The sequence below is a fragment of the Callorhinus ursinus genome, unplaced genomic scaffold (genome assembly GCF_003265705.2).
Source record: "Callorhinus ursinus isolate GAN/ISIS: 27379988/994484 unplaced genomic scaffold, GSC_fseal_2.0 scaffold69, whole genome shotgun sequence".
Taxonomy (NCBI): domain Eukaryota; kingdom Metazoa; phylum Chordata; class Mammalia; order Carnivora; family Otariidae; genus Callorhinus; species Callorhinus ursinus.
In genome coordinates, this window is record NW_027397131.1 from 4,458,482 (window position 1) to 4,482,691 (window position 24,210).

Below are 24,210 nucleotides of genomic sequence, written 5' to 3' on the forward strand. Positions count from 1 at the left end.
TCAGATTAGATGCACTGGGTTTTATATGTGACCTGATAGTGTGCGGTCTACCTGGTGCTGTTGACCATAGCGCGTCAAGGCCACCAGCTAATCTACAGGACTACCTTCCGCTGGCTCTCGGGGGCAGCAGAGCAGACAGAGAAGGACCTTCCCTGGTGTCGTCTGGTACTGGGGTTTGACAGTTGGCAGCCTGGAGAAGTATCTAATACTGAAGTTAGTTGGGTTGTTCTTTCTTTTCCTTGTATATACACCTTCTGGCCCGCTGCCTCTTTTCTTCTGTGCCTGGACGTTTATTTCCAGACCTGGGCATTTGGGTGTGTCCTCTTGTAAAGCCAGTGTGTACTTGCTCTTCTCTTTCCTCTGATGAATAGGGCTAGTGAGAAACTATTTTTGGAAAGTATTAAGCTCATGGAGACAGTGATATCATCATTAGTCAGGCTTTGGACTCTATTGAATAATGTGCATTTTGATTTTAACAGGGTCCTTGACATCACTTCCAAGATGAAAAATGGTGTGCTTATTATTCATCTCATTTTTGATGTGGGCATAAAAGGTCTTATTAAGTCAGAGTGAATTTTTCCTTAACACAGTGTCCTACGAGAGCTGCCCAGTGCAGGGTGTTGATTTTGTGTCATGCAATTTTTGAAGTTTCTCTCCGAACTTCAGTCTCCTCATCTGGGAAATGGGTATACTATGACTCCTCGTGTGACTAGATGCTGCGGATTCAGAGAATAAATGACTGTAAAGGTCTAGGACAGTGCTTGACACAGCTGACACACAGGAAGTTTTGGTATTGCTCTTGTTAGCATAGGAATCTAAGCATTTTTGAATCAACAAGTAAGTGCTACACATTTACAAGACGCGTTTTTCTAGCCAAATGGGCACCACTGATTTGACATCAGCATGCCGTGTGCATAACTGTAAAGGACCTGTGCTGGCACTGGAACAGTTTGTTTTTGCTGTGTTTTCCCCAGATCATCACATGTTAGCAAATGAGCAAATATAAATGAAAGTCCTTTGAAAAGCAGAAATGACTACACATATAAAGAAACATTACTATGACTCCACGCCAACACTGGCCTTGGTGCCGGATATTTGATGTACATTTTTATTTAATCTCCACAGCAACCAGCCCTCAGTTTGCAAATGAAGAAACTAAGACTGAAAAAAGCTAAGAAACACACTTAGGATCATGAAGCCGGAAGCCATGTTGGGGTATCTCCAGAAGGGCTTTCAATAAAAAAAGATAAGGAAAGGTCAAAGGCAGAATATTGCCGTTATTCCTGATGGAGGCCAGGTTGAGGGCTGGCTGAGTGTCTGAGCCAACTAGTCCTGCTAATTGAACCCTTGAAATAGGCACATCCGCTCCCCAGTGGCCCACATCACCAACCCCCAGGGTAGGCATACCCTTCAAGGAAGTAAGCTTCGGGGAGAATGTTCGCTCTCTGGGACCAAGCTCAAGCCCAAGAGGGTGAACGTTGGGTTTGAGCAGAGCCTTCCCAGCTCTGTTTCCCAGATCTACTGGCCAAATAAGTCACTCCACATCTCCAGGGCCAGAGTGAATATAAAGGGATAGGAAGAGGCCCACAGTTATACAACTGAGTTGCCTTTCCAAAATGGAAAATTCATGAGTGGGAATGACATGTTCTCTATTAACAAGTCGCAAAGGCAATTTTTAAATCTAAGGCTGCCAACTTTTTCCATTAAACCCTGGGAACACCCCTCCTTGCTGTGGCAAGCTTAAGAGCCAATCTAGTTCATCTTTTTTAACCATCACCATAATGTGATATCCTGTTTATCGTTTTAAATGTCTATTTGTTCAGTAACCAAATAGAGGAAAAGCTTTTCACTGGTACCACAGTGCCATTCACAATAACATGTCAGAACATTTTGGAGTTCATATTGTTTATTAAAATAAATAAACAGGTGAAATTTGACATTTCAGTTTTAAGTAAATGCTAATCTGTAGAAATAAGTATTTGGAGACAGGGAGCTTAGAAGTGAAGCTACGAATTCAGTCTCTTTCTATAAAAAATATAGGCTCTGTCAAATTGCCTTATTTTGTGTTTAGATGGATGCAGCACAGGAAGAGCAAGTTCTTTGTGTTTAGCTTATTAAAATTGGTAGGTCTCATTTATTTATGGCTCATTTATTGCTCATAAACCTAAGCAAACCTCTCTGAGGAAAAAAAAAAAACTGGGACAACTCTTGGGTTATACAGGTCGTCATTCTGACCAAGTGTATTTGTTCATTATACACTTGTTCATTTGTGTGATGACAAAGTTTCAGTGAGCGGCAGAGAGTTCGGAGGGTAAAGGAGTCCAGAAGGACCAGCAGGGACTTGGGATCCAGGTACTGGCACGCTCCCGCCTCCATAAATAGTACATGATGGTGGTGATACCTTCTTGCATGGTATAATTCATTGTTTCAATAATTAATGTTGCCAGTGCATGTTGCTAAGAGTACCAAAGGTAAATAATTTACTGTAATTACCAAAGAGGAGTGGTATTACTTATTTATTAGAACTTTTTTTTTTAATGGGTCCCTTTGTGAAAAGTGACCTCAGGGCCCCCAGTGTAGGAATTATAGTTTGCTAAAAAATTAAAGTGAGCATCACCACCCATTTTATGTTAATATTTGCCCTATTCTGAAGGTTAGTTGGTTGGGGTCTATGAAAGTCAGTAAAATTGGTAAATAAGGCCAGACTAACACCAACACATAATCTTTAGTCAATCCATGTAGAATCAGGGAACTTTTTAAATTGATGATGTGTTGCTCTTGCGGGGTTAGGACCTTGCTATTGTGGCCTCTAACTCTTTTCCAGTTTGATTTCAAGGCCTTTTAAAAAATCTTTGTAATTCACAGTAAGTTTTTAAATTTATGTTTTATTATCAAAGTTATACAAACAAATAAGCCATGTCATTTTGTAAGATGTACTCATTAGGAAAGAAGAAGAATCCCCATACACACCTTCAGCCTCCAATTTCTCCTCTCCAGAGACAACTGCTTAGAGTGCCTTTTGATCAGTCCTGTGCTTCTGTGTCTCTAAATAATATGTATATGTTGCCTCTTGTTGGCTTTTGCCCATTTCAGGAATTATTTATTGACTTCCCAAAATGGAAAATGAAGTTTTGAGTCTCATTTGAAGTCTCCCCCAACCTCTAGATATTTTTTCAACTTCAATGCTATGATATTTGTTATTTTCTATGAGTTATTTTTTTCTCTGGGTTTTTTGTTTTGTTTTGGGTTTGGTATTTCATTGCTTTATAAATGTAAGAAGATGTCATCTCTCTGGACGTTAATGAAAAATTTAAGCTTTCTTCTCCCTAAAATCCCTGTTTCTTCCAATTTTCTTTTGTTCTGTTTGCTTGTTTATTTTATTCCTCATATTTTTGAATACCTCTTCCCTCCCACCATGCATGCTTTCCATCCCCCCACTTTCCCAAAACAGTTGTGTTTTATTTTGGCTACACCAGTATTTAGTGCTTCTATTATTATACCTATGTAAATGTTATACACAGATGTGAAGTGTATTATGACTGCATTTTCTTTGGGGCACAATATTTTGCTTTCCCTAGAGTTTTCTCATTTGCTTGTTGTTCTCTTTATGTATCCCTAGTCCAACCCCCAAACTCCAACCCAGTTGTGCCAATCTCCTCTAATATGTTCACACTCGTCAGGTGTTCTATAAATTTCATCTGCTTAATTCATCTCTCTTTGAGCTTTCTTACGTGTCAAGTTCCTTGCAGGCCCACTGCATGGATGTTCTCCTGGGTCTTCCTTCACTGTCACCATGAAAATTCCCTATGTTCTTACATTAGACCCTGTGTCTTCCCCCACTTCTTTGTTTAATCCTTCATTTTGATGGAGTGCATCTTCCAATAGTTTCCTTACAGGGTTCATGAGAAATGTATTTTGGGGGGTTTTTATATTTCTGAAAATATCTTAGTTTTATTTTCACACCTTTTTTTTTTGGCTGGTTTTAGAATTCTAGGTTGAAAATCATTTCCTCTCAGAACATTGAAGGAATTGCTCCATTGCCTTGAACTTCAGTTTTTGCTGTTAAAAGTCGGGGGAAGTCTGCCATCTGTGATCATTTTTCCTCTCTTAATTTGTAGGCTCTTTCTTTGTCTCCAAGTTCTGAAATTTCACGATGATGTGCTATAGTGTATTTATATTCATAGTGCTGGTCACTCAAGTGGGTCCTCTTACTCTGGAAACTCAGGTCTTCTGCTCTAGGGAAGTTTCTTGAAGTATTTCTGATTTCTTCTCCTCTATTTCACTATTTTCTCTTTCTGGAACTTTTTTTTTTTTTTGAGAAAGGAAATGGATTTGAAATTTCTGAAGTAATCCTCTGCTTTCTTGTGTGTTCTCCTATTCTCTACATTTGAAGTCTCCCCCAACTTCTAGATATTTTTTCAACTTCAATGCTATATTTGTTATTTTCTATGAGTTATTTTTTTTCTCTGGGTTTTTTGTTTTGTTTTGGGTTTAGTATTTCATTGCTTTATAAGTGTAAGAAGATCTCATCTCTCTGGACATTAATGAAAAATTTAAGCTTTCTTCTCCCTAAAATCCCTGTTTCTTCCAATTTTCTTTTGTTCTGTTTGCTTGTTTATTTTATTCCTCATATTAGATGCTTCTCAACTGTGCATGACTCTTGGCTGTTTGATCACCACTGAGCTCATTGGAAGCCCTCCACATGGTGGAGAGCTTGCCATCTATGATTTCTACTCAAGGAAGAAGCCAGGGACATTTTACTGGGAAATCCCAATTCCCAGTGAATCCTAAGTCACTGGGAAATCCCGGAGAAGACTTCCCAGTTTCTGCCTGGAGACTCTGTCCCTGACTGGGGACCAGTAAAGGAAAGCTCATCCCTCCTCAAAGGTAGCTTCTGTCCTACTCTCCTCCTCCCAGAGTCGTTACACGTGGGAAAACACGTAGTTTCCATTCTTTTTCAAAATCCTTTCTTTTGGGGCGCCTGGGTGGCTCAGTCGTTAAGCGTCTGTCTCAGGTCATGGTCCCAGGGTCCTGGGATCGAGCCCCGCGTCGGGCTCCCTGCTCCGCGGGAAGCCTGCTTCTCCCTCTCCCACTCCCCCTGCTTGTGTTCCCTCTCTCGCTCTCTCTCTCTCTGTCAAATAAATAAAACCTTTGAAAAACAAAACAAAAACAAAAATCCTTTCTTTTGTGCATTTTTCCGTTTATACTTCCAATTTTCGAACCCTGTTTTCTGTCGTGTCTTGTCAAGAACTGACATTGTATTTACAAGTGAACAAATGCCCATTTGATTTCTTACATATATTCCAGGGCTCTGTTAAATCATCCACCTTTTAATTTATTTCCTCCGTTTTTTCCTTTATTTTCTTCAACATACTAATCACAGCTGTTGTGAAGTTCTTATTTGCTTACTTCAAAATGTAGGATGACCTGGGAGTCTGTTTATGGTATCTCTTTTATTTTGTTTTTGTTCCTGTGCTCTGGCCATGCTTGGCAGTTTCTCCCTGCGTGCCAGACATGATATATAAAAAATTGTAGGCACGACACACCCGATGATGATGTAATTCTCCACGGAGGATGCTCCCTGCCTCTGCTCGGCAAATAGAGTGGTGGCTGATTGTTTCCATCCAGTCAAGTTTTTGCTGCAATGAGGCAAAAACCGTTTGCAGCGCTGGTAAACTCAGACTACCCCGGGTTTGTCCCTGGCCTTTGTGAAGATCCTTATGGGAGAATCTTGCGTGACCCCATCCCTTGACAAGTTCCAAACTCAAATCTTTTCCTCATGAAACTCCCAAGAAGCACCACTGTGCCTTTTAGAGATTTTCTAGTTAGGTTTTTAGCTGTCTGTTCTGCACAGACCCAGAATTCAGCAAATGTTCTTCACAGAAATCTGTAGCCGCCCAAATCTCCACCGAAACCCCTTTGGTTTTTCTACTGCCCAGTGGTGGCCTATAGGAGGTACAAAGCCCCAATTCTGTCTGCACGGATAATGGACGAAGGCACCCAAGTTAAAAATGGCAACAAAAAGTCCGCTCCACTCTTCAGGGTCTTCCCCCGCCCCGAGTGATGCACCTTGAGGCTCCTCCTCTGCCTCAGCTGTGTTCTGCCGCATTCAGAGCCCATTTCCGGAATTATCTTGCCGCAGTCAGAGCCCATTTCCGGAATGATCTTGCCGCGCTCAGAGCCCATTTCCGGAATTATCTGGTGGTTAGTAGGCTTCTGCTAGCTGCCCTACCCCACTTGGAAAAACAAAAGTCACCAAGATTTTTTTTTTTTCAGATAGGGGAAAACTTTTAAAATTGTAAGATGAATTTGGAGATTTGTTCGAGTCGTTAAAATCATGGTTAGCATTTCCACATTGAATGTACCTCTTGTTGATAGAACATAGTTCATTGATGATTTGGAAAATATTGCTTCACTAATTTATGCAAATCTTTATAATGTTGATACACGTTTCTTATCCAAAACGAATGTATCACATTTGTTAATATCACCACTGAGCTCATCACAGAGGTGGACATAAAGTTTCCAAAATTCTAATTTTTGCTTGAAAACTCAAATTTTATCATTAGCAACTACTGCCATCAGTTACTTTCCTTGAACTGACAGCCTCGTCTTGTTCATTTTCAAGAAAATAATGTCAAAAGCCAAGTCAAAGTAATCATAGTTTTGCAATCAGTTGTATACTGTGTTTCATGGAAAAGTCGGTTTTCAGGTCACATCTCAAATGCCTTTCTTCAAGCCGATGATCATACTAATCAGCAGACGTGCTTTATGTCTACTTCCCGTTTGAAATCTGTGATATTCCTTTTGCCATGCCAATTACTCAAGATGCTTTCTTAAAAGACTGAAATAATACAACATATCAATAAACTTTGGTTCCTATTCTTGAAACTTCAATGTAGACCTATAGACCTTTAGTACAAATTGTTTATTTTGACTATCTGGACTTACAGAGACATGCAGGTGTATTTTGTAGATACAGAGAAACAGTGTCGTATGTGGGCTGTTGATGCCATATATCATTTTATTTTGCAGCATCTAACATTCACAAGAGAATTTGACTCAGATTCTCTAAGACATTATAGCTGGGCTGCAGATACCTTGGACAATGTCAATCTTGTCTCAAGTCCTGTTCATTCTGGGTAAGTAATCTAAAGTCACTTTTCTCTATCCTATTAAATCAACATTACATTTATTATTTGGAGTTATAAATTCATATCAACAAGCTTCATATGTATGAAATATTGGTCTTCTGAAGACTTCATTAGTGAGTATATGTGATGTATATTTGTAAGTCATTAGTCAATTTTTTTTTTCTGAGCAAAATGGTATATCTATTTTTTGTTGAAAAAATGCACAGTGTTAGAAAGGAAAAGAATTAGAGTATTGGTGCATAAAAATTTTTTGCCTGTTCTGGTACTATTCCCAGGTCTTTAATTTTTCTTTTCAATTAAAAAAAATTAAATCTAGCCACTTCCCTTAATTTTACTTTATTCAAATGACGTTTTATTTCTGAGTCCCTGATTTTCCTTTCTAATGAAAAATTAAATATGTAGGTATATCTGTTCATTTACCTCGCTGACTGCTTTTGTGCTTTGCTTTGAGCCTGAAATCTTCAGATCAAGTTTGGTACTTTCTGCATTCCTAAAATAAAATTATGATCAAGGTATTCAATTATAGTTGGAAGGAAGAGAAATTAATTTTAAAATGGAAAGAAAGGAATTCACTTTTAAAGAGTGAATGTACCAGTGTGTGTACCCCAAGGGTGCTGTGGTAAAAACCACATGCGACAGGCTCCTTCCTGCTGTCCCACTAGTCGGCAGAATCTGAAGTAGGTGGTAGGAGGTGACCTGCTCCAACTGTGGAATTGATCATCAGCGTATATTTAGATATGAGATTCTTCACCTGTAGGCAATTAAAACATGGGCTAATTGAATCCACACAAATGGAATGGAAATAATGGAGCTGATGAAAGCATCCAGGTGTTTTCACCTCTGAAACCAGCATTTAGGCTGTAAATTAGTTGTGATCCAGGACAAGGGTGGATTAGTTTACAATTAAATAAATGAATAATAATTAACATTTCTGAAATGCTGTACATATTACATGAAGTATTTTCTGCTGCTTTTAATTGAAATAAATTGTAATAGCTAATGTTTACTTTTGTATGTGCCTGGCATTGTGTTAAATGTTTTACATATATTATCTTACTTAATTTTTATTTGAACCTTGAAATGACACTGTGAGATAGGTTTTACTCATTATCCCCATTTTGTAGATGAAAAGTCAGACTCAGAGTAATGCTGCAGGTTATTTAAAGTATTCTTACGGAATTGTGCCTTGTAGCACGAAGAGCTGCAATTATTCAAATGGAAATAATTGACATGACAGGGCTTTATAAACTATAAATTACATGGTGGCCTTTGACTCATTAACATTGCATTTCTTTAACTCAATCAGAAAAATCTTTAATTATAGTAAATTAATTTTTAATTGCTTAAAATATTTACACCACTGATGTTAGATGTGTATGGGCCTAACATCGCAAAAGCAAAAAAAAAAAAAAAAACAGTTGAGAAGGAAAATATAAAATACTTGGGACACAGTGAACAGCATGTTCAAGAGTTCCTTGTATCAAGCTTGGTAAATTGTTGCCATGTTACCAAGACCTAGAACCAGCATCTTGTATTCTCTACATAGGAAAGAAGAGTACGAGGGTCTAATTTAGTCAATTCTTGTGCTTTGATTCAAACGATAGTTTGAACTTCAAATGAGAAGTTGAGGGAGCACGGAATAATGAAATCAGAAGTAAACTTTCCCATACACTGGAGACAATGAAATATCTGAATACACAAATTCTCTCTCCTTCCTCTTGAATTTACTGAAGACAGTAGGCATGTCCAGGAGAGCAAAAGTAATGGCAGTTAGCGTGGGCTTATTTGAAAAGGAAAATACAGACTTGGTAGACAGTTGGAAGTGATTCACTAATGCCACGTCTGTGGAATAGCTTCTGTAGCCACTTAAGGCGAATATTTTTCCAGGTTGTCCCACAAATGCCAAATGCCTTGGCTTCATTTTCTGATGGTTTTTATTTTTCCTTTGCTTATCATTGACATTTTCTGTTGCCTGCTTCTAATTATCTTACATTAATTTTTCCCATTTGCTTTCTAAATTATTTTGCAGCTATTCTTCTCCACTTCCTCAGTATGATTCAAGGTGATAACTGTGTCCTTTATGTGTACCACCCTTTTTTGTATTTTTAATTTACGTGAAGTTTTCCCACAGTTAGAAATGTCAATGTCTGTAGTGCATCAGCATTCGTCATCCGCTATTCTTAAAACTAGAAACATTCATGTGTTGGTTTTAGGATCATTCGTAGAATTCCTGCTTTAGTTTAAACATTAATAAGATACAACAAATATGATTAAACATCACCTTTTGATTTGTTTCTAATAAGTTATATTGCATGAAATTTTATTTTGCACAGAATATGTAAGGGGTGAGTTTGGAAAACAAATCACTGTATTTCATGATGTTACTGAATAACAGGACCCTATCCTGCTTAATATATATTCTCACCTTTCCTCAGTCTACTGGCTCTATAAAGTTGAAAACCTTAGAACAATAAATGATTGCTAATGACTACCAGTTAGCCACTGGGTGCTATGCGGAACCCAAAGGAAGAGCTGCTTCTAATTTGTCGTTAAAATCTTCTAAGACTCGTTTTTTCCCTATGGTTCTGAGATTCTTTGTAGTTTGGGTATTTTTATATTGACATAGATAACCTTCTCCTATGACCTTCAGACTGCTCTGCTACAAGTGTTTTTTATGTATATCTTTTTCATATAGATATATTTTTAGTATTTGTAACCTCATCTGATGTAGGCAGTTCCTAAGCACCCTTAACACAAAAGTTTTTGTTCAGTTGGTCATTCAGTAAACATTTGTCATGTGCTTACTGTGTAAGAACTGTGCTGGGAACTGTGCTCAGCTGCTCAAGGCAAGCAGTGAACAAGACAGGCCTGATCTGAATTACCATCTATATTGTTGAGATCAGCTGGTTATTGCCAGGGCAAACAGTGCCCTCCCTGTGTAAACACTCCAGTGTCCATTTGTACTAGTACAACCAAATTTTCAAACCCAGAGTTTATTTTTTTGAAGTTTTATTTAAGTGATCTCTACATCCAACGTGGGGCTCAAACTCATGACCTCGAGATCAAGAGTCAGAAGTTCTACCAACTGAGCCAGCCAGGTGGCCCCCAGAGTTTATCTTGAATCATTTTTAGTCCATTCTGTTGCTATTGTTCCTGATCACGAGTTGATTTTCACTATTGAGTGCTGGGAAGGATCAGGTTTCGTCTTAGGCTTCTTCATGAAGTTGCCCTATCGTCTTCATTATTGAGTAAAGGCAGTTAAGTATGTGTATATCTAAGACAATGCGGGCTCACCAGAGCACTTTCAGGGAGCCTTGTTATCATTTAGCACTGGAGGCAATTCATGTGGACACTTGCACAAGTGAACAAGTATCTTTGTCTTTGACGTGGGAGGTCTGTGTTTTGTTTTGTTTTTGAGGGGGGTCAGTCTCTTCCCCTCTTACTTTGAATATTAGACTGGTTCCAGCCTCTCAGAGTAGGTCTAATGTTACCAAAAAAACGTAATCCCGAGGAAAGTGGCCAAATCCAAAATAAGCAGAAGGGTGTGAAGATGATTCCACCTAACTGATGACCAGAGTTAGTTCTGAACATTTCATTGGCTGAAAAATGAGCCCCATGCTATTGCCTTTCTCCACGGGGATGGCAGGTCAGTTTGCTTTGTGAAAAGGTTCTTCTTCCAAGGTCGAGAAGCATCATCTTAAAGAAAGGGTCCCCAGCTAGGACCTCCATGCAAAGTCCTAAAACCTGTTTGCAGGATGTTAGAACTGTATTTAGATAAACTACATTTAGTAGAGGATTTTGATGGATGGGATTATTCCCTCCCCCCAATACTATAGGTATTCAGATAACTTTCTAATTATCAACATGTGGTGCTGTGCCAGTAATAAGCATAATTTCACATGTGAACATTGGAATGCAAAGGGACTCTGACTTGCACTCTTCCACAGGTCAGACTCATTGGTGTACGTTCACCAGAGTGCTTTTTAATACCAAAGATTTGAGGAGGATGCTCCGTGAGCATGTGATAGGAATCAGGAATTGCAATATGCTATAACCCAGATAAGATACTATTAATTTCCTTACATTTTCACATCTACATGCAGACAAATAATTTTTCTTCATTAGTTTAATAGAAGGGCCAATGGCAGGATTATATAATTTAGAGACATTTTCTAAAAGTCCGTTCAGTTTTATATGGCTGTACAGATACTCAAGTGTAGGTTATTTTGAAGAGTTTTAATGCCAAATTTATACCGAAAAGATTAAATCCCTTTCCATCAAAATTGAGCAAAACTAGTCATCTGCTTTTATTCTTCTACTCTGCTTTGTGGTAGTAAAAATTAGAGTATTCTGTATGATTAAGTATATATCTATTTTATGAGTTGTACATGTTAAGACATACCGTGGAGTTTCATCTGACTTGTCAGGGAGAGAGATTCCATAGTCAGCATCTGGCTAACACCATTTATAGTTAAAATGACGCTTGAATATAGCTGAAGTCATCCACAGAGACCACATAGAGCAGTCTGAGTTTGGGTTTTTACATGCATGACAGTCCTGTAAGAGCCAGTTTTTATGCCAGCTTTGAAACATTCACTGTTCCTCAGTTTGAGCATCTGACAAAACAGTTGGCTTCTGTTAGGAGGCCAACGTCCCACCGAAAATAAGTTGTCTCGTCCAACTTTTTGCCCAGTTCACAAGTTGAATGCATGTTTGATGTGACTCCACTGTATTTACTTCCAATTTATTTTTAAAGAGAGGAAATGATAGCTACATTGTCTGTCGTTTTAAATCTTAACATCTCAAAACCTACTGTGAAGGTGGCATATTTCTCTCCTTGATTTGGCCTCCGATCTTCTCCCTACAGGTTTCTGGTTAGCTTTATGGTGGATGCAAGAGGCGGCTCCATGAGAGGGAGCCGTCACCACGGGATGAGAATCATCATCCCTCCGCGCAAGTGTACGGCCCCCACCCGCATCACCTGCCGCTTGGTAAAGAGACATAAACTGGCCAACCCACCCCCCATGGTGGAAGGAGAGGGATTAGCCAGTAGGCTGGTAGAAATGGGTCCTGCAGGGGCACAATTTTTAGGGTAAGTTATTTTGCCAATTTTTACCTTGGCCCTTGTATAATATATTTGATTTTCTTTACCCTTTTTTAACTCAAGTAGTTAACTATTAAAACTACTTAGTTGGACCATTTTGATCAAGTACACCTTTCGTGTAGTGTCAAAGGTCGCAAAAGCTGTGTAATTCTCTGAAAAGCTAGTAGGCTGATACTTCCTTAACTCAGTTTGCCGGTCAAAGCTTTTACTAACCAAGAAGCATGTTCTCTGCTTAGTGCACGGAACCCCAGTGGCCCCCGTGGAAGTCAAGGCACCATTCTTAGGGAAAAATATAGATGGCGGAACTATCTCACCACGTTGAATAAATGGCTACTATGGGTACATGTCTTTTTTAAAGATAATTTCTAGAGAAATAATCCATGGTGATATAGGATTTTGCAAAAAAGGAAAAATGAATTCATTTTCTGAGGTGGCACTTGGGTGCAGATCAGGCAGGCTCTGTCGTGACGGACAGTTTGTTCACAATTTCCCCTTCTCGTTTCTCTTCCTGCTGCATGGATGTTATTCAGTAAACTGCATCTTCCTACCAATCCTCCCCCTGTAAATGAGGGCGAGAGCTTGGTTAGCCGAATCCTGCAGCTTGGGCCTCAAGGAACAAAATTTATTGGGTAGGATCTTTATAGACAAGATACAGAATGTCTACAATTCTTTTTTCCATTTTCAATTTTTTTCTGTCACACCCATGGTCTTCTTCTTGTCTTAATTTTATTTTTATCTTTTCAGTTTTTAATGCTTTCAGTTGATGTGTGTCACTGAAAGAAACAGAAATCATAGTGGCTTGACTTAACTGTAGCACCGTTAACTTCTACCTTGTGCTTTCCGAGCATGTGGAATTCCCTGCAAGCCTTCTGCTTCATAACTTTGTGCTTCTGTAAACCTTTCTTTAATTTGAAATGTTTCAACTGGTTACAATAGTTTTTAAGATGGACTGATGATCTAATTTTAACCCAGCGTAAGAGAAGGTATTTGCAGGCTTTGAATCAACATTTGCTGTAAATGATATATACATGTATGAATATATATATGTGTACATATATATGTATATATGTACGTGTCTGGAGTTACAGTTTTTTAAAAGTACGTACTTATGCATACCAAGTAATTTTATGGGCTTTGTGAAACAAAAGTCCTCAAGAAGTAAACTGAATTTTATAAATGTTGGGAATAGAAGATACTTAAATCCAACTAGGCAGCAAATAGAATATTCTACTAAAGTTATTAAATTGTCTTGTTTCGTTTTGTTTTGTTTAAGCTGAAATGTGTTGGTATTTGTTGTTTGTTTGCTTGTCTGTTTGATTGGTGGATTTGCCTTGGCAGTCTGCATGAAGAGACCTGTTATGAAAAGTTATGCTTGGCTTTCACCTTGGTCAAAGGCCCTGGTTCATACCTTCTCTCCAGTATTGTTGAATGTCCTACACAAAGCCACATTCCTTAAATATTTACAGAGACAGTATCTGATACATTAACCTGCAAAGATTGTATCTAGTTCTCAAAAAAAAAAAAATTAATGTCAAATCAGATGTGGTTAATACAATGGTAAATATCTTAACTCTTGAAATTATTAACACTCTTAGGAATACTTGATTTTGTTTCTACCTATCAAAAAATAAAGGCACTATAAAAAATTTTAAATCCTTAATTTGAATTAATTCTGATTATTTTGCCAAAAGAAAAATTGTATTTATCATCCCGTTTTTGAGTGAATGCTTTTGTAATAAATGAAATACTCATATGTACTTGTGTTATTGGGTCATTACAATGACTCTCCCTTTTTCTGCTCTTACCTATTTAAACCTGTGTCTCCTGTTATCACATGTCCATAAACACATAGGTTAAGAGGTGAGGTTACATACAACCTCTGTAGGAGAATAATGATACTGTCTACTTAAATGTCATAAAATAAAGCTGCACAATCCAACTACATAAACTGTGTGTGATTGTGGTCTGCTTACTTCCATCCATCTTTTTTAGCATTTACCCTATTTTAAAAGTTAACAAAATTATTCCTGTGCCTGACTGGCTGTCTTCAATTTGCAGCCACCCTTTCACATTCTTTGGCAAAAGGACACTGTCAAAAAATTAATATATCGCTGTATTACAATTTCAAACCAACAAGGGCTTTTTCAGAAGTTTAAATCTTCCTGTTCAGGTTATACTGGAGTTAGGAAGTTAAGTTGCCCACTACCATTTCACAAATTTAAAATGAGAGAAACTGCCTTAACTGTACAGGCCATAAAATTCATAGAAAGTCACTATTGGAAGGAGTGAGTTGTTGTGTCGCTCGTTTGCTTTGCTAAGGGACAAACACCTGTGACCTTTCAAAGTAGGAAATCTGCAGAATTTCTTTTTCAAAGAAATGACTGTGTCCTTTTAAATCATTAGCTTTTTTGTATAATATAATATAGCTATCGTGTTTTTAAAAATGGACCCACTTTCTTATGGTCTATTTTAATAACTTTCAATTCCTTGATTCAAAAATCCTGTTTATATGTGCTGAATATTTTCCCCTTATTAAATCAAAATGCCTAACATGCAGTAGGCCCTTATGAATTGTTCATGAATGAATGAATGATGGCATGTTTTCAGGCTTCTAACATATTTAATTAGCAAATGATTCTGCAGCTTTGAAGTCATTCCCAACCTTAGTGGCACCTCTGATTTTCAAATGAATACTGTTAATGGAATTGTTTTTGAAAGTATATTAGAAATATATTTCATTTGATAGCAAAATAATGTGGATTTTTTTTCCAGCCCTGTCATAGTGGAAATCCCTCACTTTGGGTCTATGCGAGGAAAAGAGAGAGAACTCATTGTTCTTCGAAGTGAAAATGGTGAGACGTGGAAGGAGCATCAGTTTGACAGTAAAAATGAAGATTTAACCGAACTGCTTAATGGCATGGACGAAGGTAATTATGATGACTCCTTGTCTCCGGAAATGTCGGCAGGTCGAAATCAAAGGCCTGGCCGCACTGACGTTCACGCTTCTTGAACGCCCCGCGTTTGTATTCTGAGCTGGGAGTCCGGGTCCCCAGTACTTATTGCTGCTTTCTGAATCTCAGGCAGGAAGTCCTTTTAATCCGACAGACTTTTTTTCTCACAATATTAATGTACATATATTACATTGATGATTCTTTCGGCCTTTAGTCAAATATATTCATCTTTCCAAAACCCAAGAGAGTCTTCTAAGTGCAAGATGTGTAGAGAGGGTGAATAATAATGGAAGGTATGCAAAGCATGCAGAACATTTTTAAGGAAATACGTTCACATTTTATTTTTGGAATTATTATTTCCGGATCCTTTCCTATATCTCCATTTTCTCTCCGATTATTTCAACATTCTTCGTGAATCTTTAATTTCTTTTGGGCAATAATCACGGGAAAAAAATAAGTTGCAGGCTAGTTATTGGAGTCTGTGTCGTGTTCTGTGACCTAGTAAGGCCACGTGGCTGAGCATGTCACGCTTATCGGAGCATGTCACCTCCCTCGGCTGTCTGACCCTCAGGACCAAGGAGGTTTTCTGACTAGACATTGGGAATAGCCTTGTTTTGAGACTAGGTACTGGATGCAGAGGTTTCCTTTAAGAAGTAAAAAACAATCAGAGACCAAGTTCACCACAGAATGAATCTTTATACTGACTTCCTAATCACTACAAATTCAGCAATTGTTCTAAAGAACAGCTTTATTATAGATATAATTCACATACCATAAAATTCACTGTCTTAGCATTTAATTCACTGGCTTTTGGAATGCATCCAGCATAGTCTCCTGGTTTCAAAGGGAAGACAAAGGAGCTAGACCAACTCGGGTGTTTGAGGGATGACCGTGGGCAAGTTCTTTGGTCCCTGTGAGCCTCTTTTATTTCTGTAAAACAGAGATCACCTTCCTTCCTTCATAGGGTTGTGACTGGGAAAAAATAATTCTGTGAAGCACTTGTGAAATACAGCCTTTGACACACAGTTAGCCCTCAATAAATATCAGCTGTTGTCACTGTTCATTCTAGAGAAAAAAATTGTCCTGCCAAAGGTTCTGTATAAGACACAGTTAATCGCAGCCAACCAAGAATTTAAAGATGTTTTTACAGCAGGGTAGAAGGAAACTAATAATTGTTGGGTTTCTACCATTCATGAGGCAGTGGTAAATTCCTTTCTATATGAAAATTTAAAACAAAAGTATAGTACTGTAAAGTAGGTAGTTTTAATCATACTTTATAGATGAGGGAACTGAAGTTCAGACCAGTCAAGTTGCTCTCTAAGGTTACCCAAACTAAGAAGCAGCTCTGGTGTTGAAATCTTGTTCTATCTTGTTTTCAAAGACTTAACCATATCCCACTGATTTTAGAAATATGTGTCCTGTGGAGAAGAGAATAAACTTAAAGAGGAAAATTCCTATAAGCCCCTAGATTTAAGGTCCAGAAGAATAGTCATCTTAAATGGGTATCATTAAATGTTTATATATGATACTGATATTTATACCATATACCATCTATAACTTCAGATGATTTCTAAGAGACATGCAGTGGTAATTAAGAGTTCTAATTTTTATTACCTTATTTTAAAGCATGAAATGTAGTCGTTCTCTTTCTTATAAGGAAATTGATAAGAAAACATAATTAAAAGTTTTAAAAACAATACATCCTAAGAGAATGAATTGAATTAGCATTTTGAAAATAGTAAAAGAATATAGATGATGCAGGATTTAAAAATGGAGAGAAGAAGAGAAATGGGTTTTCCAGAGAGGATAGTTATTTTGATTAAGGACAATAGAGTATATAAATATTTTCATGTTTCTAGTGGGTTTTTTTTAAAGATTTTATTTATTTATTCATGAGAGATGGAGAGAGAGAGGGAGAGAGAAAGAGAGAGACAGAGAAGCAGAGGGAGAAGCAGGTTCCCAAGGAGCAGGGAGCCCGATGCGGGACTTGATCCCAGGATCCTGGGATCATGACCTGAGCCGAAGGCAGACGCTTAACCATCTGAGCCACCCAGGCGCCCCTCTAGTGTTGTTTTTTTTTTAAGATTTTACTTTATTTATTTATTTATTTATTTGAGAGAGTGGGGAGAGAGAGAACATGAGCAGGGGGAGGGCAGAGGGAGAGGGATAGAGAGACTCCCAAGCGGACTCCCCCCTGAGCCTGGAGCCCGATGTGGGCCTCAGTCCCACCACCCTGAGACCATGATCTGAGCTGAAATCAAGAGTTGGTTGCTCAACCGACTGAACCACCCATGTGCCTCCATGTTTCTAGTGTTTCTTAAATGCCAACATAGTAGGTTACTAGTTATTGAAATGTAGCCTCTACTACAGAATGATTTTCTTTTTTTTTTTTCTTTTCTTCTTAATACTGTAACTTCCTGAGGGCAGGATACGTGTCTTAATCACCTTTGAACCCCCAGTGTCAGGTGCAGAACTGATTTAGGTTTCCCCCTACTGCTGGTGAGGGGCAGGAAGAGGAACCTCCTTAAAATTATGTAGCTCTCTGGAGGAAAAGTTCTCATTAGTCTATTTCCTCTACTCCAAGTGTCATTAATGTTAATCTCCAGGAGGAAAAAATTAAAGAGGAGCATTTACTTTGAGGAAAGTTCTGAGAAAGGAACAATATTCTAGGAAGAATACTGAACATTCTAAAACAGTGCTGTCCAGTAGAACTTTATACAGTGATGGAAATGCTGTCCAACAGTAATCACTAGTCACATGTAATTTTGGAGTACTTGAAATGTGGCTAGTGCAGCTGAGGAAGGTAATTTTTAATTTTGTTTCAGTAATTTCAGATAGCCACACATGGCCACTCACTACCTCGTTGGACACTATAATTCTAGCAAAAACACTGAGTATTCTAATATGTTCTCCTTCATTTTTGAGTATAGATTATAGTATGTCCTAACAATCACAAGTGGAATTTTTTTTTAATTCTTAAGGTTTATTTATGGAATGGACTTCCATGATTTCATGCTGATTTGCATTCATTTTGTTTTTAATAAACCAATTTTCGTATAGGAATTAGTCCTATTTTTGCTTAGACAAATGATGCCCCTGGTGCTGCTATACTCAGGGCATCTCTGTCAGATGTTTTAAAGAAATGATATAGCCCTCTGTGTTATCTTGGAAATAGTAGAAAGAGTTTCTTTGCTGCATTTTAATTTATTTTTTTTTAAGATTTTATTTATTTCTTTGAGAGAGAGAGAGAGCACAAGCGGTGGGGAGGGGCAGAGAAGGAGAAGCAGATGCCCCGCCAAACAGGGAGCCCGACACAGGGCTCAATCCCAGGACCCCAGGATCATGACCTAAGCCTAAGCCAGATGCTTAACCAACTGAGCCACCCAGGTGCCCCATAAATGTCTCCTTTTTAACCCTCTTCCATAAATGAATCCTGCTTTGTGACTAATCTATATGCTACTTTTATAACTAGTCCTAGTGTACCTTATTCCCTGAAAATCTTAAAACCCAAATATTTAAAAATCATCTTAGCCAATATTTTGATAACTGATTTTGATTAAACAACACAATCATAAAGATTAGATTATGGGTCTGTAGTATTTCAGAACTTGCAAAGCCTTTCCAAATGCACAATTTAGGAGTTAGAATAATTTAGTAGTCAGAATAACTTCAGGGAAAGACAGGTTCAAGGAGGAGGAAAATTTTCCCAGTGTAATTGGTGGTTAGGGTCAGATCTGTGGACATCACATAGACTGGAATTCCCATCCTGACCCATCACTTACTAGCTGTGCAATCCTAACCAAGCACTCAATCTCTCTAAACTTTAGTTTCAGTCTGTAAAGTGAGGATACCTCACAGAGAACTAAGGGGGAACTGACAAGCTAAAAATGTAAAGTTCTTCACCCAAGGTCCGATACATGAGAACCACTCAATCAGTGTTAGGATTCATCACTGCTGCCACGTACAGTGGTGCAGGAGAGCAGGTCGGGGCTAAAATCTTGACTCTTCCACTTGCCAAGCCATCTGTTCCCACACTGGCTGCAGGACAAAGGGGCACTCTTACCTACTGTTCCCAGGTCATTGACCTGCAGGGTGGTGTCCGCCCCCGTGGCACCTTCTTCCAGATCACACAAGGCTAGTTCAAGCCCTCGTCCTGGTTGATCTCTCCCCATCACCACCACCCAGTCAGGAAATAGTAAAAAGATCTAGCTCTAGACTTCTAAAATCCAGACTTCTGACTCCAAATTTAGCTGTTTTTCTATTATACTCCTTCGCCTTTCTATGTTCTCAAATGAAGGATGCCTATGAAAGTGTTTTGTGTGGAATAAAAATGTTACGTAAATGTTAGCTGCTATTTAAAATGTCCGTGACTCATCAAGGTACCATCTTAGTTCTTCTGTGACTCAAAAGGATATGATATGTATTCAGGAAAAAACTGTCATCGCAGAATACGGTGGAATTAAGATTTTTTTCTGCCACTGGCAAGCCCACAGACAAATCACATCGATGGTTATGCCAATGAAGCAGGTGTGTTAGCAAAGGTCTGTTGAAGTAAGAGGCTAGAATGACAGAGGACAGGTGGTCTGGGTGTGAAGAACCTGCTGGTACCGCTAGGATATCACGTGGCAGGAGCAACTTTTCTCTTTGGCAGCAGACATAGGTCTTGTTCGAGCATTTGTCACGTCTCTGCTGAGAAAAAGATACTGCAAAACATATTCATTCTGCTCCCCCCAAAAACACCTTTAAAGTGCACCAAGTTGAATCCACTTCGTACATTTGTTTAAAATCTTTAGTTTGGGGCGCCTGGGTGGCTCAGTCAGTTAAGCGTCTGCCTTCGGCTCAGGTCGTGATCCCAGGGTCCTGGGATCGAGCCCTGCGTCGGGCTCCCTGCTCAGCGGGAAGCCTGCTTCTCCCTCTCCCACTCCCCCTGCTTGTGTTCTCTCTCTCCCTGTGTCTCTCTCTGTCAAATAAATAAATAAAATCTAAAAAAAATAAATAATAAAAACTAGTTAATCAAACTCACAGAGTTTGGTTAAACGTGTTTAAAATTGTGCCTCCAAAGTCAAACCCCAAGGGGTGTTTTGTAGTTTGTGGTTTTGCTGGAACTGGGAATATTTACTCACAGAAGAATCCTTCCCCCTCGGAGGTCTTAGAATTGCCGAGCTCAATAAATGCTCCCATCCTGCACCGTCACTGTGCTCGCTACTAGCTTCGTGTGGCTCAGAGCACACGGAACTCTGCACTGAGATGTGCTGGGAGTGGAAAACACAGCAGACATACAAAGTACCCCCCACCCCACAAATCTATATCTCATTAATAATTTTTACATCGGTTACCTGTTGAAGTAGTAATATTTGGGATATACTGGGCTAAATAAAAGGTAGTGTTAAAATTAATTTTACCTGTTCCTTTTTATTTTTCCAGTGTGGCTATAAGGACATTTAAAATTACAAATATGGCTTGCATTATATTTCTTTCAGACGGTGCTCCTCTGGACAGTGTGTGGACTCGTGTAGCCACATTTATTAGGTTTTAAAATCAAAATCATTGCTTCCTAAGCATCACAAGAATGCTTTGAGGATATAGGGATTATGCTATTCTTTTAAAAAATCCCAACCACTGTATTGGAACCAAGTGTAGCTGAAGGTCCCCCAAACAATGCTTACAAGGCCAGGAACGTGTTTCCTCGCTGTTGTCATTGCTTCACTTTTCCATGAGACCGAGTGAAAGTTTATAATAATACATTTTAGATGAAATAATTATGCTATTTCTTTTTGTAAATTGAAGCAGGAAAGAGAAATTGATCACTTATAATGTTACATCACAGAAAACAAATTTTCCATAATTTATTATCTAACTGTATCAAGAGTAACTACAGAAGCAGACTTCTCAGTTAAAAATTGCTACTTTGGCTCATTTCAGTTGTACTTGTTTTTAATTTATCAGCCATGAGACAAAGAGTAACCTTAAAGCGTCAAGTTCCATTGTAGCAACAGCTGAGCCCTGAGAAGTGAAGTACGTACTTTTATGTTGTACACAGCACCATCTGTTGGACAGATCTGTTAACAAATTTGAAAAATTCTGGAGGAAAATGTAAAAATTGAACTTAACCAAATCAAGATTGTGTTAGGGTGGGGGAAAAAAGTCCATACCAAATACTGTCAGTTAAACCATCACAAAATACTGACTTTCTATCTGTGGCCCTAAAACTCATTTTAAATCAGTTGCATGACACCTACCACGTTGCAAAAGGAAAGGAACCTATACTATAGCCCAGTCCCCCACTCCAACTGGCCGGGAGATGAGAATGGGACCAAAGCAAATGCACATTAATAACACCGGTTTTATATATGCCGATGTATGTGAATTTTCCAGCATTTACATGTCCTTATGAGACATTATCGGGTCAGAACAATGACGTCAGACACCCTGACCCACATGTCAGACAGAACGGGGCTCTTGGCCCTTTGAGGACAGGGAAGCAAGTCTGAGAGACCAGGTGTAAGCTTTATTACCTTTAGTGTGGGTGTGCATAGAGGCCGGTATGTCAGACACAGCAAATCTAGGCCCCTTGGAGTTCAGTGAGCTTCTGTATCTGCTGGATGTGCTGTGTTACTGATGTATGGTGTTCAGCTTTAAAACATTATATATGATCCTGGTTTTGAACATGGGATTTTATTGTCTTTTGCCTGGATGTAGTAGTAATGGTTTAAACAAAAGGTTGAAGAAAGTGACCTAATGGAGCTAATTGCCTGAAAGCCAGCTTTTTTATGTATATAAGTGGAAAAGTAAGCAAATATGGAAGAACATTTTCCTGGAAAAAAAAAAAACATAGAGAAGCAGGTGCAAAGAATGTGAGGTTTCTGCAATCCTGAAGAAAAACCTTAGAATGATTGTTCTGACATGACCAAACATCAGCTCCCTGACTTCTCTTCCAGAAAGCCTTCCCTAAACCCCAGAGTAAGTTAGATCCACCTGGTAAATATGGCCACGACACCTGGCCTGTCTTCTTCTGTAACAAGCAGCTTTGAACTTTGCTGTCTTCCTTGATGTACTGGGAAGTCCCTGTGGACAGGGACCGGCTCTGAATTATTGACAGCCATATGCCCAGTGCGTGGAACAGCTCTTGGCGCAGGACTGTCATCTTGCCATGTTGAATGAATGGAAACATGAATGCTTTGTATCCAGGCGTCTGTCCCCACTTTTGATGATACATTTCCTTAATAATTCAGAGACCCATACCCAAGAGAGAAAGCGACTTTCTAAAGGAAGGGATGCCACAACCAAATGAGGAGAGGAGGTCTGGGTGGCAGGGAAAGGGCAAATAATGATTAGAAATTCATTTAAAAATACTTTTAAGAAATATGATTGTCAGAAATTATATGGATTGCTAAAACTGGAGGGAAAAACAGATAGAGACATCATTGTTTCTAGACATTCTTCATCGTTAGCACTTTTAATACATTGTACGAATCTGAGTATCAAAGAAGATCCTTACCTTGCATAAAGATGTAAAATAATGCTGATCCAGACAGACATAAGGCAGGTGCCAGAACTGAATAAGAATATAAGTTAAATTACTAAAATTGTAGGGGCGCCTGGGTGGCTCAGTCAGTTGAGTGTCTGGCTCTTGGTTTCGGCTCAGGTCATGCATGATCTCAGGGTCCTGGGATTGAGCCCCACGTGCACACACAGCTCAGAGTAGTAATGGTTGGGACTCTATTTCTCCTTTTCCCTCTGCCCCTCCCCCTGCTCTCTGTCTCTGTCTCTCAAATAAATAATATCTTTTTTAAAAAATTACTAAAATTGTAGATGTGCATGGGACCTCTCTGTACTCTTTGCAACTTCCATGAATCTATAATTATTTCAAAATAAAAGTTAAGCAAAATTGAAAGGTTTCTATAATGTTTACATTGAGAAAGAGGGGTCAATTGTATCACCTGGTTTCGGGTTTTTTTCCCTGCAACATCTTGGACAGGCTTGTTAACAAAATTTGCATATCCTGAATTCCAAGGAGATGAATGTCTACCATTTTCTGAAATATTTGAGTAAATATATTACAAGTGCTCTACTGTTCCACATATTCTGTAGCCAAAGTTGAATGATATAGACTGTCTTTTATTTCCTCCATTTCTCCCAATTTATCTATAAATTCTTATATTTAATTTTCTATAACTGGTGAAACTTTCTTTTGAAAAATGAAATGAAATGAAAATGAAAATTTTCATTTCATCAAAATAGCAATTAAGATTTATACACTGTAGAGATACAGAGATAATGTCATGTGGGTTTTTTTGTGTGTTTTTTGTTTTGTTTTGTTTTGTTTTGTTTTGTTTTGTTTTGTTTAATCCAACCTTGGATCTGCCACAGAGTGGTTTTCTGGTTCTCCTCTACTCCAAAGCTGTGTTACCTTGGAAAGAATATGTAACCTAAATTATTATATGGACAGAACCGTGCTGGTGGTTTTCTATCATTTATCTACCCCAGAGGAAACTTTTCTTGTCCTAACCTTAGAGACAAGGAACTTATGTTCAGAGGTCAGGAACTTGTCCAGAGTCCAGGCTCACTGGTTGAGGGTTGGATCTGAACCCAAGGCACCTGTCTGCACTGACTTCCCACAGACGCATACTGACTAGCTTGCCCAATTTTAACATTCTAGGACTCCACTTTCCCCCACCTCTAATATTAAATAGTCCCCTTTAGAGAAACAAGTTGAGCAGAATATTCACCTGACTAGATATTGAACTGTAGTTATAGAAATCATCCTTTGTGAAGACTTGAGTTTATGTTCCTTCTATAGACTATTCACACTCAAACCTGACCTTCACACTCATAAACAGCCTTCAGGAAACAAATCTGGTCTAGGAAAAAGAACCATGGTCCCATCTGAGCATGTTATTGAGACAATCATGTGCGGGTAGGAGGGAGGCAAAACTAATCAAGGATGATCATTTGAAAACTTTGAGATCAATTTAGTGGGAACCTGATTTCAATCCTGTTA

General features: G+C 38.6%; 1 protein-coding gene across 29 annotated transcripts in view; it reads left to right on the top strand.

Annotated features, from left to right (window-relative positions):
• ANK3 (ankyrin 3) overlaps positions 1–24,210 on the top strand; it is a 681,670-nt gene that overhangs the window by 595,355 nt on the left and 62,105 nt on the right. For 17 of the 29 annotated variants that reach the window (XM_073886212.1, XM_073886216.1, XM_073886210.1 and 14 more), the window contains 5 exons: positions 7,036–7,142; positions 9,184–9,216; positions 12,022–12,246; positions 12,789–12,887; positions 15,031–15,185. In XM_073886212.1, coding sequence (XP_073742313.1) covers positions 7,036–7,142; positions 9,184–9,216; positions 12,022–12,246; positions 12,789–12,887; positions 15,031–15,185 — 619 coding nt within the window. The remainder of the gene's footprint in view (positions 1–7,035; positions 7,143–9,183; positions 9,217–12,021; positions 12,247–12,788; positions 12,888–15,030; positions 15,186–24,210) is intronic. The other 12 variants (XM_073886224.1, XM_073886228.1, XM_073886225.1 and 9 more) reach the window with 3 other exon arrangements.